We start from the raw sequence: 13,437 nt of genomic DNA, 5'->3' as shown, positions 1-13,437 counted from the left end.
TTATGTATTGATCTTTGGCACATAGCTTTTCCTGCATCATTCATACTAAGAACATGAATGATTTCAAATTGTGCTCCTGGTTTGGAGGGTTAAGACTCCAAGGATGATTTGTCCACTTTTGATCAATTTTACCTAAAATTTTACCTAAACCAACATTCAAGGTATTCCTTGGGAAATGAACCCAAGACCTTGGCATTGTTAGCACCACAACTACAGAAACGCAACTAGAATATCATTGAGACGTGGTGGTAGGCTTTTGTCATTTTTAGATTATTTTTTTCTTTAACAATGTGAAATCAAGTGTCACCCAAACTATTTTCTAAATGCATTTTATTGATATTTTATATACCTAAATATACATGGGCAGTTTTTTTTTGTATTTAGTTAGGTTACTGGTTTGTCCGTCAATAAAACACTTAGCCAGTTTTGTTATGAGCTGCCTGTTTCAATTTGCAGACGGTTTTTGATAGACAGCTAGCTATTTGAATAAGACCACCTCCAAGCACTATATGTAGTCCATGGCAGAAACAGGTTTGCGTCAAGTCACACATCTGGGGCAGAGTTCAGAAAACATTCGGCTTAATTAAAGGTTCATGAAGGAATCATGTACCCTTCATTATCCATAATGGAAGACGTTTGAAACAACTAGGACTCTTCCTAGCAGGCCTCCTGGCCAAACTGAGCAACTGATGAAGAAGGGCCTTGTCCCGACTGGTGACCAAGAAGCTGATGGTCACTCTTGTTGAGCTCTATGATCATATATGCAGATGGGAGAAACCTACAGAAGGACAAACATCACTGCAACACTCCACCAATCTAGGCTTTATGTTGGTGTCGAGTGTCGACAGACTCAGTCTTCTCCTTAGTGAAGTCACAAGAAAACCAACTTGGAATTTGCAAAAAAGCACCTAAAGGACCCTTAAACACTGAGAAAAAAGATTCTCTGGTCTGCTGAACCTCAATTCCAACCATAATGTTTGAAGGACACCAGGCACTGCTCATTACCTGCAGAGTACCATCCCAGAAGTAACCTAATGCTGTGGCACTGTTTTTCAGCAAGAGGGACTGAGGGACCCGTCAGAGTCGAAGAAAAGCTTAGTGCACCAAAATATTGAGATAACCTTAATGAAAACTTATTCCAGAGTGTTCAGAACCTTAGACTGGGCAGAAGGTTCACCTTCCAACAGGACCCTAAGCACACAGCAAGAGTGGCTTACAGACAACTCTGTGAATGTCCTCGAGTGGCCCAACCACAGCCTGGGATTGAACCCAATCCAATATTTCTGGAGAAACCTGAAAACGTGTGTTTGCCCCCATCCAATCTGACAGAGCTTGAGAGGTGAATGGGTGACGTGAAGAATGGCAGATAATTGCCAAATGATGATATGCAAAGCTTGTCGCATCATACCATGAATACTGTGCACACAAAAAAAGTATTCTCGTAGCTTTGTAAAATTATGTTTGTGGTGCGGTGTCACATGGACTATTTTACCATTGTCCTTGCTACGTTTCTAGGCCTGGGAACATTGCAGTTATGTTGCTGTCTATGGAGAGTCTGAGAGCTCTCTGATTTAATTACAAATATCTTAATTTGTGTTCCAAAGATAGAACGACATGAGGGTTAGTAAGTAATGACAGAATTTTTGTTTTTGGGTGATCTAACCCTTTAAAGCGGAGGACATGGTCAGTTCGCATCCCGCTGCAGCTTCTCTTTATCTGAGGTGCTGCAGCGATCTTTTACTTCACAAATTAAATCTGAGACTTAATGATTCTTGGAACATAAGAGTTGATATTCTTTCTTAAAAATGAGAATTGATTTAAATCGAGAAATTGATATTTTTTTACTCCTCCCTTCTACCAACAGAGTTTTGAAACGCTCACATTTGCCTCAGAAAATCTAATTTTAGTTAAGTAAGGGTGCTTAAGAGTTTTTAAATAAAAGTTTCAAACTTATTTGCTACTTAGTGTCAGAATAAACCTTGAAAACTGAAAGGGGATGAAACAAGACAGAAAGTAAATTGAACCAACTGGATTAGCTGATCGTCCAATTGGAGACATACTCGTCCTTGTTCAGTGATCTTTAGTACCGAATGTTTTTATATGCAGTCTTTTATAGCAGGAGTTTTCTTTTAAACGGAATGCTGTTCCACTGAGGATTGCGGCTCACAGCTGGGCTTATCTGCTCCCAGGTGTTGGACCTCTGGTGTTTGAGGAACAGAGCAAGGTCCACAGGTCTTCACTGGATGTAGGCAGGGGTTAACTAGACAGGGTTTACACCAGCTCAGCTCATGCAAGTCTAACTCCTACTCACAGCCGCAGGCAACACACACTTGCGCACACACTCACACAGTCTCACACTGAGAGGGAAACTCTCACCTCACAAAAGTGTCCATGCAGACAGACTTTTCCGTCTGCAGAGCTGTGAGTCACAGACATAAGGTAGAAAGAAATAGTGTGTGTGTGTGTGTCTTTGTGTTCGTGTACCTTTGTTAGAGCTCAAAAGATGGCGTTTCTTTTTAAGTTGAGAAATGAAGATTGAGAGTTGGCGACATTCAGTATTTCCTTTACACTAATTTTACTTAATATAACACTATTTGCTTTTAACAACTAAAAATGTAACATGGTAATTTCATGCTCTTTTAGACATGTATCATACTATTTCCATGTTTATTCCTCTGAGTACAATGGTATACCACAAATTAATGTGGTATTACCATTCATTAGTACTGTTCATTAAGAGTACTATAATACTGTGATATTAAAAAAATACTATAATAATAATATATAAATATTTCAAGTACCTTGGAGTACCATATAAATACCATTGTGGACTAATATAGTAGTATTATCCGATACTATCATTGCACCATGGTGAATACCATCACAATACCATGGTGTTACCCTCAGTGTTTTTCGTGAAGTGTTATTATATATCATTATATATTTATATATGATATGTTTTATTATTTACAAGCCTTATTCAACTGGCTGCAAACAGTCAATGGAATGAGCAAATACAAAATGAATACTTCGGGTGTGATGTAATTATATGATAGGCTGTAGTTTGACGCACTACATGTCTGCTGTTAGTTACTGTACTGTATTGAGTTGTGATTCACTGACTGTTAGTGCTGTGCTTGGTTTGAGCTACTTTAATTTGCATTTGGGAATGCAACATTCATTATTAGAAATGTTTATACATCTGTTGTTGTTTACTAAGAAGTTTCAGTGTCACATAATCCTTCAGAAATCATTCTAATATGCTGATTTGCTGCTCAAGAAACATTTCTCTATATTATCAATTTTAAAATTTATTTTTGCTGAATTGAAGTTTTGCTGCTTAATACTTTGTGGAAACAGCGATACCACTCAAACATTTGAATAAGATTTAAAAAAAAGAGAAATTAATAATTTTATTCATCATGCATGAACGTGACAAAAAGTGAGTGAAGACATTTAAAATGAATTCTATTTAATAAATGCGTTAACGTTAATTAATTTTATTTATTTGATAAATGCAAAAAAAAAATGTGTTCATTAAACTTTATCCAAAAATCCTGAAAAAATAAAGTGCATCATTTCAACACAAAATTAAGCAGCAAAAAAATTTTCAACCTTGATAATAATCAGACATGTTTCTTGAGAGTCAAATAAATTGTAAAGATTCCTACAATCATGTGACACTGAAAACTGGAGTAGTGATGAAGAAAATTCTGCTTTACATCACAAGAATGACATTACATTTTAGAATATATAAAAATTGTAAAAAAAAAATGTAATTATATTTCACAATATTTCGTTTTTTATTATTATTATTATTGATTATTATTACAGCCTTGATGAGCAGAAGATTATTTCAAAATCATTAATAACTGTAATGTTTCCAAACTTTTGGCAGGGACTTTAATAATAATAACAATTCTATATACTTTACTATAATATATTATAAAACTTTATTATTATAATTATTATATTGTTGTCATGATTATTAAATGTTGCCTTTAAATTTTTACAGGACAGTGTGTATTTTTACAATATAATATACAGGGTTTACCATACATTCATTAATTTGTGGCGGCCCGCCACAATATCAACGCGGACCGCCACGGATTGATTCAGATTTTTTAAATATTTAATATGGGTACAATTGTATTTTATTGTAGAGCTGCGCGCTGCTTGCTCCCTCCCTCTCACAAACTGACAACGGAGGCACGCGCGACTAGCCCCTCCTCTTCGAACACGATCTGAATCAAAACATAAGCATGCGTTAGTTAGAGGACAGATCACCGGTGCTTAATGCTTATTCACCCAGCGAAGATTCCAGAATCAATCCGGAGTTGAATGGTTGGTAATGAACACTGTTGCTCAACATAACTCTGAGAAGTTAGTCTATGTTAAGCGCTGTCGCGTTTCCATTACAGATTCGCGCAAAAAATTTGTGTTTTTTTTTCTAAATAGCGACAAACAACTATTGCAAAATGACTGCGTTTCCATTAACCAATGTTATGCGACTAAAACTTAATTTTTTTCCTCTCGCGATCAGTCATTCCAAAAATCATGGCAACGGATATATATATATATATAGGTTTATATATATCACAGCCACCAGACTACACATTATATTATTATTATCTCCAGGTTGGTGTGTGTTGGTTTTTGTCCACCTCAATCTCCAGGTCTCTCTGTGTGTGTGTGTGTGTGTGTGTGTGTGTGTGTGTGTGTCAGAGTCTGTGTGTGTCCACCTCCAGGTCCAGTTTGGTGTGTGTCTGAGTCTGTGTGTGTGAGTGTGTGTGTGTGTGAGTCTTTTTGAATGTTTGAGTCTGTGAGCCTGTGTTTGAGTGTGTCAGTAAGTGAGTGAGTTTGAGTGTGTGTGTGTGTGTCCATCTCCAGGTCCAGGTTTGTGTGTATGTGTGAGCAAAATTTGCAACAAGAAGTCTGTGGAGCAGTCATAGCATAGAAAGTGTAGCAATGGCATAGCAATGTAGCAATAGCAATGTCTTTAAAGGGATAGTTCCCCCAAAAATGAAAATTCTATCATCGTTTACTCACCCTCAAGTTGTTCCAAACCTGTATGAGTTTCTTTGTTCTGCTGAACACAAAGGAAGATATTTGGAAGAACGTTTGTAACCAAACAGATCTCGGTCCCCATTGACTACCATAGCATATATTTTTTCCTACTATGGAAGTCAATGGGGACCAAGATCTGTTTGATTCTGTCAATCTTCCAAATATCTACCTTTGTGTTCAACAGAACAAAGAAACTCATACAGGTTTGGAACAACTTGAGGGTGAGTAAACGATGATAGAATTGTCATTTTTGGGTGAACTATCCCTTTAAGATATCTGACACTACATGTAAGTGTTGGCAATGGAAATGTGTACTAGTCAAAAAAATATATGATATATTTAACTTTGTGTTTGAATATATATATATATATATATATATATATATATATATATATATATATATATATATATATATATATATATATATTTTAATGTGATAAAATATATAATTTTTATAATGAGTGCTGGGGGCGTTACTTGTGACTTGGGGGGGAGGGGGGGGTTGCGTGGTCAGAATTTTCTTTCTTTTTTGTCTGTAGCTGATCACAAGCCTGGTAAAGTAATTACCATGTACCATGGTGTTTGAATCAATGTCATCATTGATATCAAAGAACTATGTTATTACCGTCAGTTACTATCAGTGTACCACCACAGTTGTTGTGAGGTTTGACGGGAACAATAACAATGTCTTTGAATATATGTGCTCAACAACAATTTGCTTGGCAGGTGTGGCACTTTATCAGGTCTGAAAAATAGAAAACTCTCATGTCGTGCAGGGCAGAGCTGTAGTGACATTAAAATTCTGATGCCTTAACGTCTCAGATGAATGTACCAACTGCTGCGTCTTTCCCTCTCTCTCCCCCTCTCTCTCTTGCACACACATATACATAGGGTCCTATGAAATCCATGTCATTTTTCTGGATCCATCCATCATATTCTGCTTAACCGGGGCCGGGTCGTGGGGACACCAGTCTAAGCAGAGACGCCCAGACTTCCCTCTCCCGAGACACTTCCTCTGGCTCTTCCGGGAGGATACCGAGGCATTCCCAGGCCAGCCGAGAGACATGGTTCCTCCAGCGTATCCTCTGTCTTCCCCGGGGTGGGATGTGCCTGGAACACCTCCCCAGGAAGGCGTCCAGGAGGCGTCCAGAACAGATGCCTGAGCCACCGCAGCTGGCTTCTCTCGATGTGGAGGAGCAGTGACTGTACTCTGAGCTCCTCCCGAGTGAGCGAGCTCCTCACCCTATCTCTAAGGGAGCGCCCAGCCACCCTATGGAGAAAGCTCATTTTGTATCCTTTTGACAGTAGGAACGTAGATTGACAGACAGGTACACTGACCGCATCACTGCAGGAGCTCCACCTATCCACCTGTCAATCTCCCGCTCCATTCTTCCCTTACAAATGAACGAGATCCCAAGATACTTGAACTCCTCCACTTGAGGCAGGAGCTCTCCACCAACCTGAAAGGGATAAGCCACCCTTTCCCGGCTGAGAACCATGGCTTCAGACTTGGAGGTGCTGATTCTCATCCCGGCCGCTTCACACTTGGCTGCAAACTGTCCCAGCACACACTGAAGGTCCTGGCCTGATGAGGCCAACATGATCTGCAAAAAGCAGAGACAAAATCATGTGGTCCCCAAACCGGACACCCTCAGGACCCTGGCTGCGCCTAGAAATCCTGTCCATGAAAATAATGAACTGGACCGATGATAAAGGGCAGCCCTGCCGGTGTCCAACATGTACTGGGGAACAAGTCTTACTTGCTGCCGGCAATCCAAACCAAGCTCCTTCTCCAGTCGTACAGGGACCGGACAGACCTTAAATGAGGGCCCCGGACATCGTACTCCCTAAGCACCCCCCACAGGAGGCCATGAGGGACACGGTCGAATGCCTTCTCCAAATCCACAAAACACATGTGGATTGGTTGGGCAAACTCCCATGAACCCCATTAGCACTCCGGCGAGGGTATGAAGCTGGTCCAGTGTCCCATGACTGGGACGAAAACCGCATTGTTCCTCCTGAATCCAAGGTTCGACTATCAGCCGAATTCTCCTCTCCAGTACCCTGGCATAGACTTTCCCATTTTTCTGGATTTTGGTTTTAATTTTGTTTTAAGTGTTAAATTAAAATGTATTCTTCAAAAAGCATGTCTAATTAATTGAAATTAAGAAAATAACAGTATTAAACAGCATTTTTTTTTTTTTAAGTTTAACAAAAAATAAATATTTTCTTAGGCCTTATGAAATGTTTTATTTTGTTTTCTAAAATTCAGTTTTATATTTACTAAATTGTTTTTCATAATTTTTTCTGTATTCCATTTGAATGGTTTCATTAAATATTAATAATAATTATGTATTAATAGTAGTAGCACTATCATTACATTTAAGTACTATTTCTTCAAAATAGTATTTCGTCACTGTTCCTTCAAGTTAAACCGAACTTTTATTTTGATCTGTTGCTGTGAAGACCTTTAGGATTCTGTTTGTATTTATGATGATAGTTTTAAAATGGTAAAATGCTTATGAAATGACTCTCAGGGCAGAGATCAGAGATTTTTCATGTGTTCATGTACTCATATATTGAGATGGCAGAGGCTGAAATCACAGCGAGCGTCACGCAAGCTTCAGTATGTCTAGTCAACAGAACCTCGTGACTGCGCCATTTATTCACACAGAGACACGCAGAATATGTTCAGAATAAATTCAGAATAAATTCATATTTAAATGTTTTTTTTTTTCAGCTTAAAATTCACAGACACTAGTCCATACCATGCTTTGATTTAAGCATACTGACCTACTTTTCATGTATCCATCCAAAACTTGCTAAATTCTGTGACATTCCATGTTATACAATAAGCTCTGTTTTTATGGCTGGATAACGTGATTCCTTCCGTGTTTTCCACAGCGTGGAAATCATAGGGTCCTACACACACACACACGGTCACTTGTATACAATACGCATTGGCAGAACAATCCTCCACCTGTTCCTTCATTCATATGCACTCAGAAGTTGCATTTGCGTGCCTGTGACGAAGTTTTTTGCAGCCTCTCTGAGGAGAGCTCACTTCTCCTGCCTCCTGCAGGGAACACCAGCCTATTTATAGATCAAGGGTTAGCAGGGTGGAGAGAGAGAACCGAGAGAGCAAGAGATGAGGAGAAATGAGAGAAGGGTGAGAAAATGCAGCAATTATGAAGCAAGTGTTGCACTGAGCCCTTGTGCGTGATAGGAAATGTGATGGTGAATGGCAGTGCTTCATAATTCATTTACACAGCTCTTCTCTCGTCACAGAAATTGACCTGTTTTGAGTTACACTACTAGACCCTTTTAAAGGGCCATCCTTAGGGAGGTGCAACTGGTGTGTTCACACAGGGCCCCACGTAACACGTTCGTGAATAGACATAGTACACCCCCATAACCCCCACCCATAATTCCCCCCAAAATATGAGTCCTATTTTCTCTTGCATAATTAATATTGCACTTTAATTAAGCAAAAACACATTTTATCCGATTACTCGATTAATCTTTGGAATTTTTGGTAGAATACTCACTTACTAAAATATTCGATAGCTACAGTCCTAAATCAGACATGTATGATTTGTGAAGTGTCATTATTTTATTTCCATGCAATGATGTGCCTTTTTCTTATCTTTTCTCTTCCCTTTTCCATGTCTCACATCCTTTCTCTTTCTCACTCTTCTGTCTGCAGTGAGTGACAGCTGCTTCAGAAACCTTGCTGAGGACCGCAGTGGAATCAACCTCAAAGATCTTGTCCATGACCCGTCCTTGTAAGTGACTCACATGCAATACACTGGCTATTTACAATACTACAGTGCTCATGCATCAGGTCCTGTTAAACATAGAACATTGCCAGACAGTCATTGTGTCCCATTCCTAGTATTTCTGTGTACTGAATGGATGGTTATTCTTCATGGAGATCAAGGCATGAATTTCAAGGCCCTGTTCCAAATCAAGACATTTTTGAAAAGTCCAAAAAAACAAAGGGGAGCAGTGTTCAGTCTTGCTCCGGGAGGGCCAATGTCCTGAAGAGTCCTCTAACCTGCCTCAACACACTTGTCTGGAAGCTTCTAGTAACCCTGAAGCTGGTTCAATTAGGATTGAATTCCTAGCTAAATTCTTCAGGATAATGGCCCTCCAAGAGCCGGATTGGACATCCCTGACATAGCTTAAGCCTCTTTACCATCCATATGTGCCTCTGAATGCTACTGTACCTTAAACCGATCCCACAATGATGTGAGCTACTACCCAATGATCTAGACCAATATGTGGACTTGGTGGAGGACTGCAAGCCTTTAGGTTGGCATTTGGGATATGGCCCAAGAGTCCATCCCTGACAAAGGATAACGGCAACTACAGTTTCTTACTTGGTCTGTGTGCATTGCCTTTCATCCATTGTTGCAAACATTATTGATTCTGTGAAATGACAGAAGAAAAGCTTCTATACAATTTCACATAATGCAGGGCTCTCGTATGGCAAATACTTCTCTTATACTTCAGCAGATACATCTCGTGCTTTGAGAAACCTTTAACTATCTTTCAGCAAGAAGGAAAGCTTATTGTCCTTCCAGCTCTCTATATAAATGCTGGCTTCTCTAGGTATAATGTGAATGTTGGAAGGCCTCAAGGTAAATCCAAATCAAATGTTCACTAACAACCTGTCTAAAAAGATGCACCAATCTGGTTGATTTCTGAAGTGCCTTGGAAGACCTGTTTCCTTGGGAAGAAAGTTAATACAGAAAACGCTACCCACTAAGCTATTGATATTTGAAACTCAGCAATGCATGCTCCATCCTAATAATTGAATTAACTGGGTTTTTTGGTGTTGTTGCATTTATGGTTAAATCAATACTGATTTAAATTTATTTGATGGATTAGGAATTGATGATAAATTGTTCCAAGACTGCATCTGTTTCCACTTTAGTATCAGAAACCAAAGCTTCTTTCAGAGCAATTCTACATATCTGGACCAAGGTCAGAGGGGTGACAGAGACAGCAGGATGTAGGTCTCTGAAAGATGTCAGAGAGGAAGAGAAGCATGGAGCGCAGCCATAAGGTAGAGCGAGTTCAGAGAGTATTGATGGATAAGCTATGTGTGTGTGTCAGTTCAGGTGAATTGATTCATAGGATAAGCTGTCAGTTTTACTAACGAGGTGTGGTAAAAATAGAGTTGAATTAATCATTGTGGGGACACATGGCTCATCGTCCTCTGGATAGAGACTATTCCGATGTCTTTACCTACAGAGAGGTTAACATGCAGACGTTTGAGAGAGGGACAGCTGAGTATTCACCTGAGAAATGGACGTGTTTTCACCCCAGAGCAGAAAAGTGTCACCAAGGTCATGGTTCCTTATGAGAGTGAATTTTATTTGCTGCGGGTCTGCAGACAGTTATTTATTAACCCTCTGAAGTCTAAGGGTATTTTTGGGGCCTGGAGAAGTTTTGTCATGCCCTGACATTTGTGCTTTTTTCAGTTTCTTATACACATCTAAATGGCTAAAGTCTAATCTCACGGTAATCAGCACAAACTGGGCTATAATAATATGTGAGCAGCATGTATGTACATGATTGTGTTTTTGAGAAAAAAAAAGTTATGGGTGGTTAGTGAAAAACTAAAACTTTTGAGACTTTTGAGAGGGCCTAGAATTGTTCTTTCTAAATTATGTGAAAATCATCTTGTTTACTCACTTACAGGAAACAATATATTGATTTACATTTTCTAAGACACTTTTTGTTGGTAAAAATCTAATGCGAGTAGGCGTCAACTATCATGAATATCATTGTGATTTACACCTGAGAAAACAAAGGGCTGCATAATGAGCTGCATATTGAGCCTTTCAGTCAGCAGTGTCACTGAGAGTTGCAAGAAAGAATGTGAGGACAAAATAAATGTATATAATTTCATGTTTGTATTTTATTTAGAATATATTTAATTATCCCACAACATAATTTAATATTCTCTTGCGAGTGCAATTAAACAGTTTATTAGGAACAATCAAAGCTGACTTTCAAAGCTGAATTTTTTGCATCATTACTCCAGTCACACAATCCGCGTTCCCCTACCCCTCCATTTTGGGCGTTCACGTTCACAGTAAAGAGGCTCCTGTAACTAGAAGTATTATCTCCAGCACGTGTGTTCAGATCAGGGTTGCCAGGTTTTCACAACAAATCCTGCCCTGTGCTTCTCAAAACTAGTCCAAAACTAATCGCGATTCCAGGAGGTTCCCAGATAAAAAAAAATTGCTTCCCGGGGTTAAAATATACGTTTTTTTTTTTGGCATGGTTGTCTTGTAAATATTTGCATTTTAGGGGATAAATATCACGTTATTGGTATTGGGGTTGCTTCGAACTGCGGACATGAAAAACTACCGCAGACTTGGCAACATTGGTTCAGGTGGAGCGGCAGTTACTACACAAGAGCCGTGGTCTATCGAAAACTAACACAAAATCACTTTCAAAATCGACAAAGAATCGCCACCGATTTTAAAATCGATTTTGTGTTAATTGTCAGTGAATTACAGCTCTGTGTAGTAAATGCCAACCAATGTGTGACGTGTGACTGCATAGTAGTGGTGTCCCAATCCTTAGGGGAATATTTTCTAGTAGGGGTAGGGGAAGGGGTATAAAATAGAATTGGGATTGGGCCTTAGTGGTAAATGAACAACATGCTGTTTTTATGCACTGAAATACTATATAAAATTTGTGTAACATGGTTAATACATTCTTCCCTATATATTCCAATGCCTTGTCTACTTGGAAGAGCTATTAGTTGTGTCCATGCACTGCACCACAGAGTTTTGAAGTTTTCAACGTCTTTTCAGGTTGAAACCTTTACTAAATCAGTAAACACAGACACGTTAACATACTCGTTTGGGTTTGAGAAAGGCTGTGCAGCCCAACCCACATACACACTCATTAATCAAGCCATAATCGATCACAGATTCAGAAGACTCTCCAGTCAGATTCAGCATTCTTCCTTCACTTTCCTTTGTTCGTGAGTACTCACTTACACAAACAAAATACCCAGGTTGAAATCCCAAACTCATCTCCGTCTTAAAGCACCTCTCCCCAAACCCCCAATCTTCACACACCAGCGGTTTCCCTGGCAACCGGATTAAAGAGCTCTGCATCTTTGTGTTCAGCATATTCTTCTTTTAGTCTCCGCTCTCCATGTCTCTCTCTCCGTCTCTCTTTCTTTCTGGTTCTCTATTTTTTGCTCTTTTGTGGGCATTACACCGTAGTAGTTAGATGGACAGATACATCAGGAGACGATATATCATATAGATAGATCAGTACTTCATGAATAGATGCAGAACATCAATGTAATCAACACTGAATATACAGACAAGCCCCAGAAAATCACACTGAAAAATGGGATTTTGCTAAATCATTTCAGTCTCCTGACATGAGCTTGTCCTTGTTTAAAATCCTCTTTATTTTAACCCATCACGCTATGGTTGGCCTATGTGCTCTGGACACGGCAAAACATGGTGCTCATGCAGGTTCGAGTCTGACTTGCATCATCTCCTGATCCCATTCGTTGTAACAGGCAACTGATTTCCAGAAATGTGCCCACATCTGTCAGAACTGCTATTTATTGCTAGTTGCAGTACTAGAAGCAGCCACTAGTTTGTGCAGCACTTCAGAATTTAAAGGGGGGGTGAAATGCTATTTCATGCATACTGAGTTTTTTACACTGTTAAAGAGTTGGATTCCCATGCTAAACATGGACAAAGTTTCAAAAAATAAGTTGTACGTTTGAAGGAGTGTTCCCAAAATACTCCTTCCGGTGTCACAAGTTTCGGAAAGTTTTTTTTCGAGTATGGCTCTGTGTGACGTTAGATGGAGCGGAATTTCCTTATATGGGTCCTAAGGCACGTCTGCCGGAAGAGCACGCGCTCCCGTATAGCAGAGCAATGAGAGACATTCACTGATCAGAGCGATTCACTGATCAGAGCGAGAGCGTCGCGAAAAGTCCCAAAATAAATGTGTTTTTGGTTGCCAGGGCAAGACAACCTTGCACAGATTACCAAAAAAAAAACAGCATTAAGGGACCAGTGGATGGAGTTTATTTTTACAGAGCATCAATTGAGTTGTACAAGTGTTTGTGTTTGTTCCCTGCATTTCGAAGATGCTTGTTTTACAAACAAGGCCCAGTTTGACGACGGATTTGCGTATCGTTTGTTTCTTAAGGATGATGCAATCCCAACGAAAAAGGGTCACGATCTTGTGTTGGAACCGCAGGCGGTGAGTAAAACTGCTTAAAATATCTCTGCCTCCTTGTTAGTGCGTCCGCCTCCCATCGGAGACCCGGGTTCGAGCCCCGCTCGGAGCGAGTCGTTGCTGCTGCTGCTC

At 39.6% G+C, this 13,437-nt stretch overlaps 1 protein-coding gene across 13 annotated transcripts in view; it reads left to right on the top strand.

Annotated features, from left to right (window-relative positions):
- The window catches only part of LOC127976368 (gephyrin), an 81,129-nt gene that overhangs the window by 17,363 nt on the left and 50,329 nt on the right, over positions 1-13,437 (top strand). For all 13 annotated transcript variants that reach the window (XR_008157771.1, XM_052580746.1, XM_052580747.1 and 10 more), the window contains exon 2: positions 8,774-8,852. Coding sequence is in view for 12 of the 13 variants with exons in the window: in XM_052580746.1 (XP_052436706.1) it covers positions 8,774-8,852 (79 nt within the window). In the remaining variant the exon portion in view is untranslated. The remainder of the gene's footprint in view (positions 1-8,773; positions 8,853-13,437) is intronic.

Source organism: Carassius gibelio, chromosome B17, assembly GCF_023724105.1.
Source record: "Carassius gibelio isolate Cgi1373 ecotype wild population from Czech Republic chromosome B17, carGib1.2-hapl.c, whole genome shotgun sequence".
Classification (NCBI taxonomy): domain Eukaryota; kingdom Metazoa; phylum Chordata; class Actinopteri; order Cypriniformes; family Cyprinidae; genus Carassius; species Carassius gibelio.
Note: the sequence above shows the minus strand (reverse complement) of the source record. Positions and strands in the feature narration are given on the sequence as shown.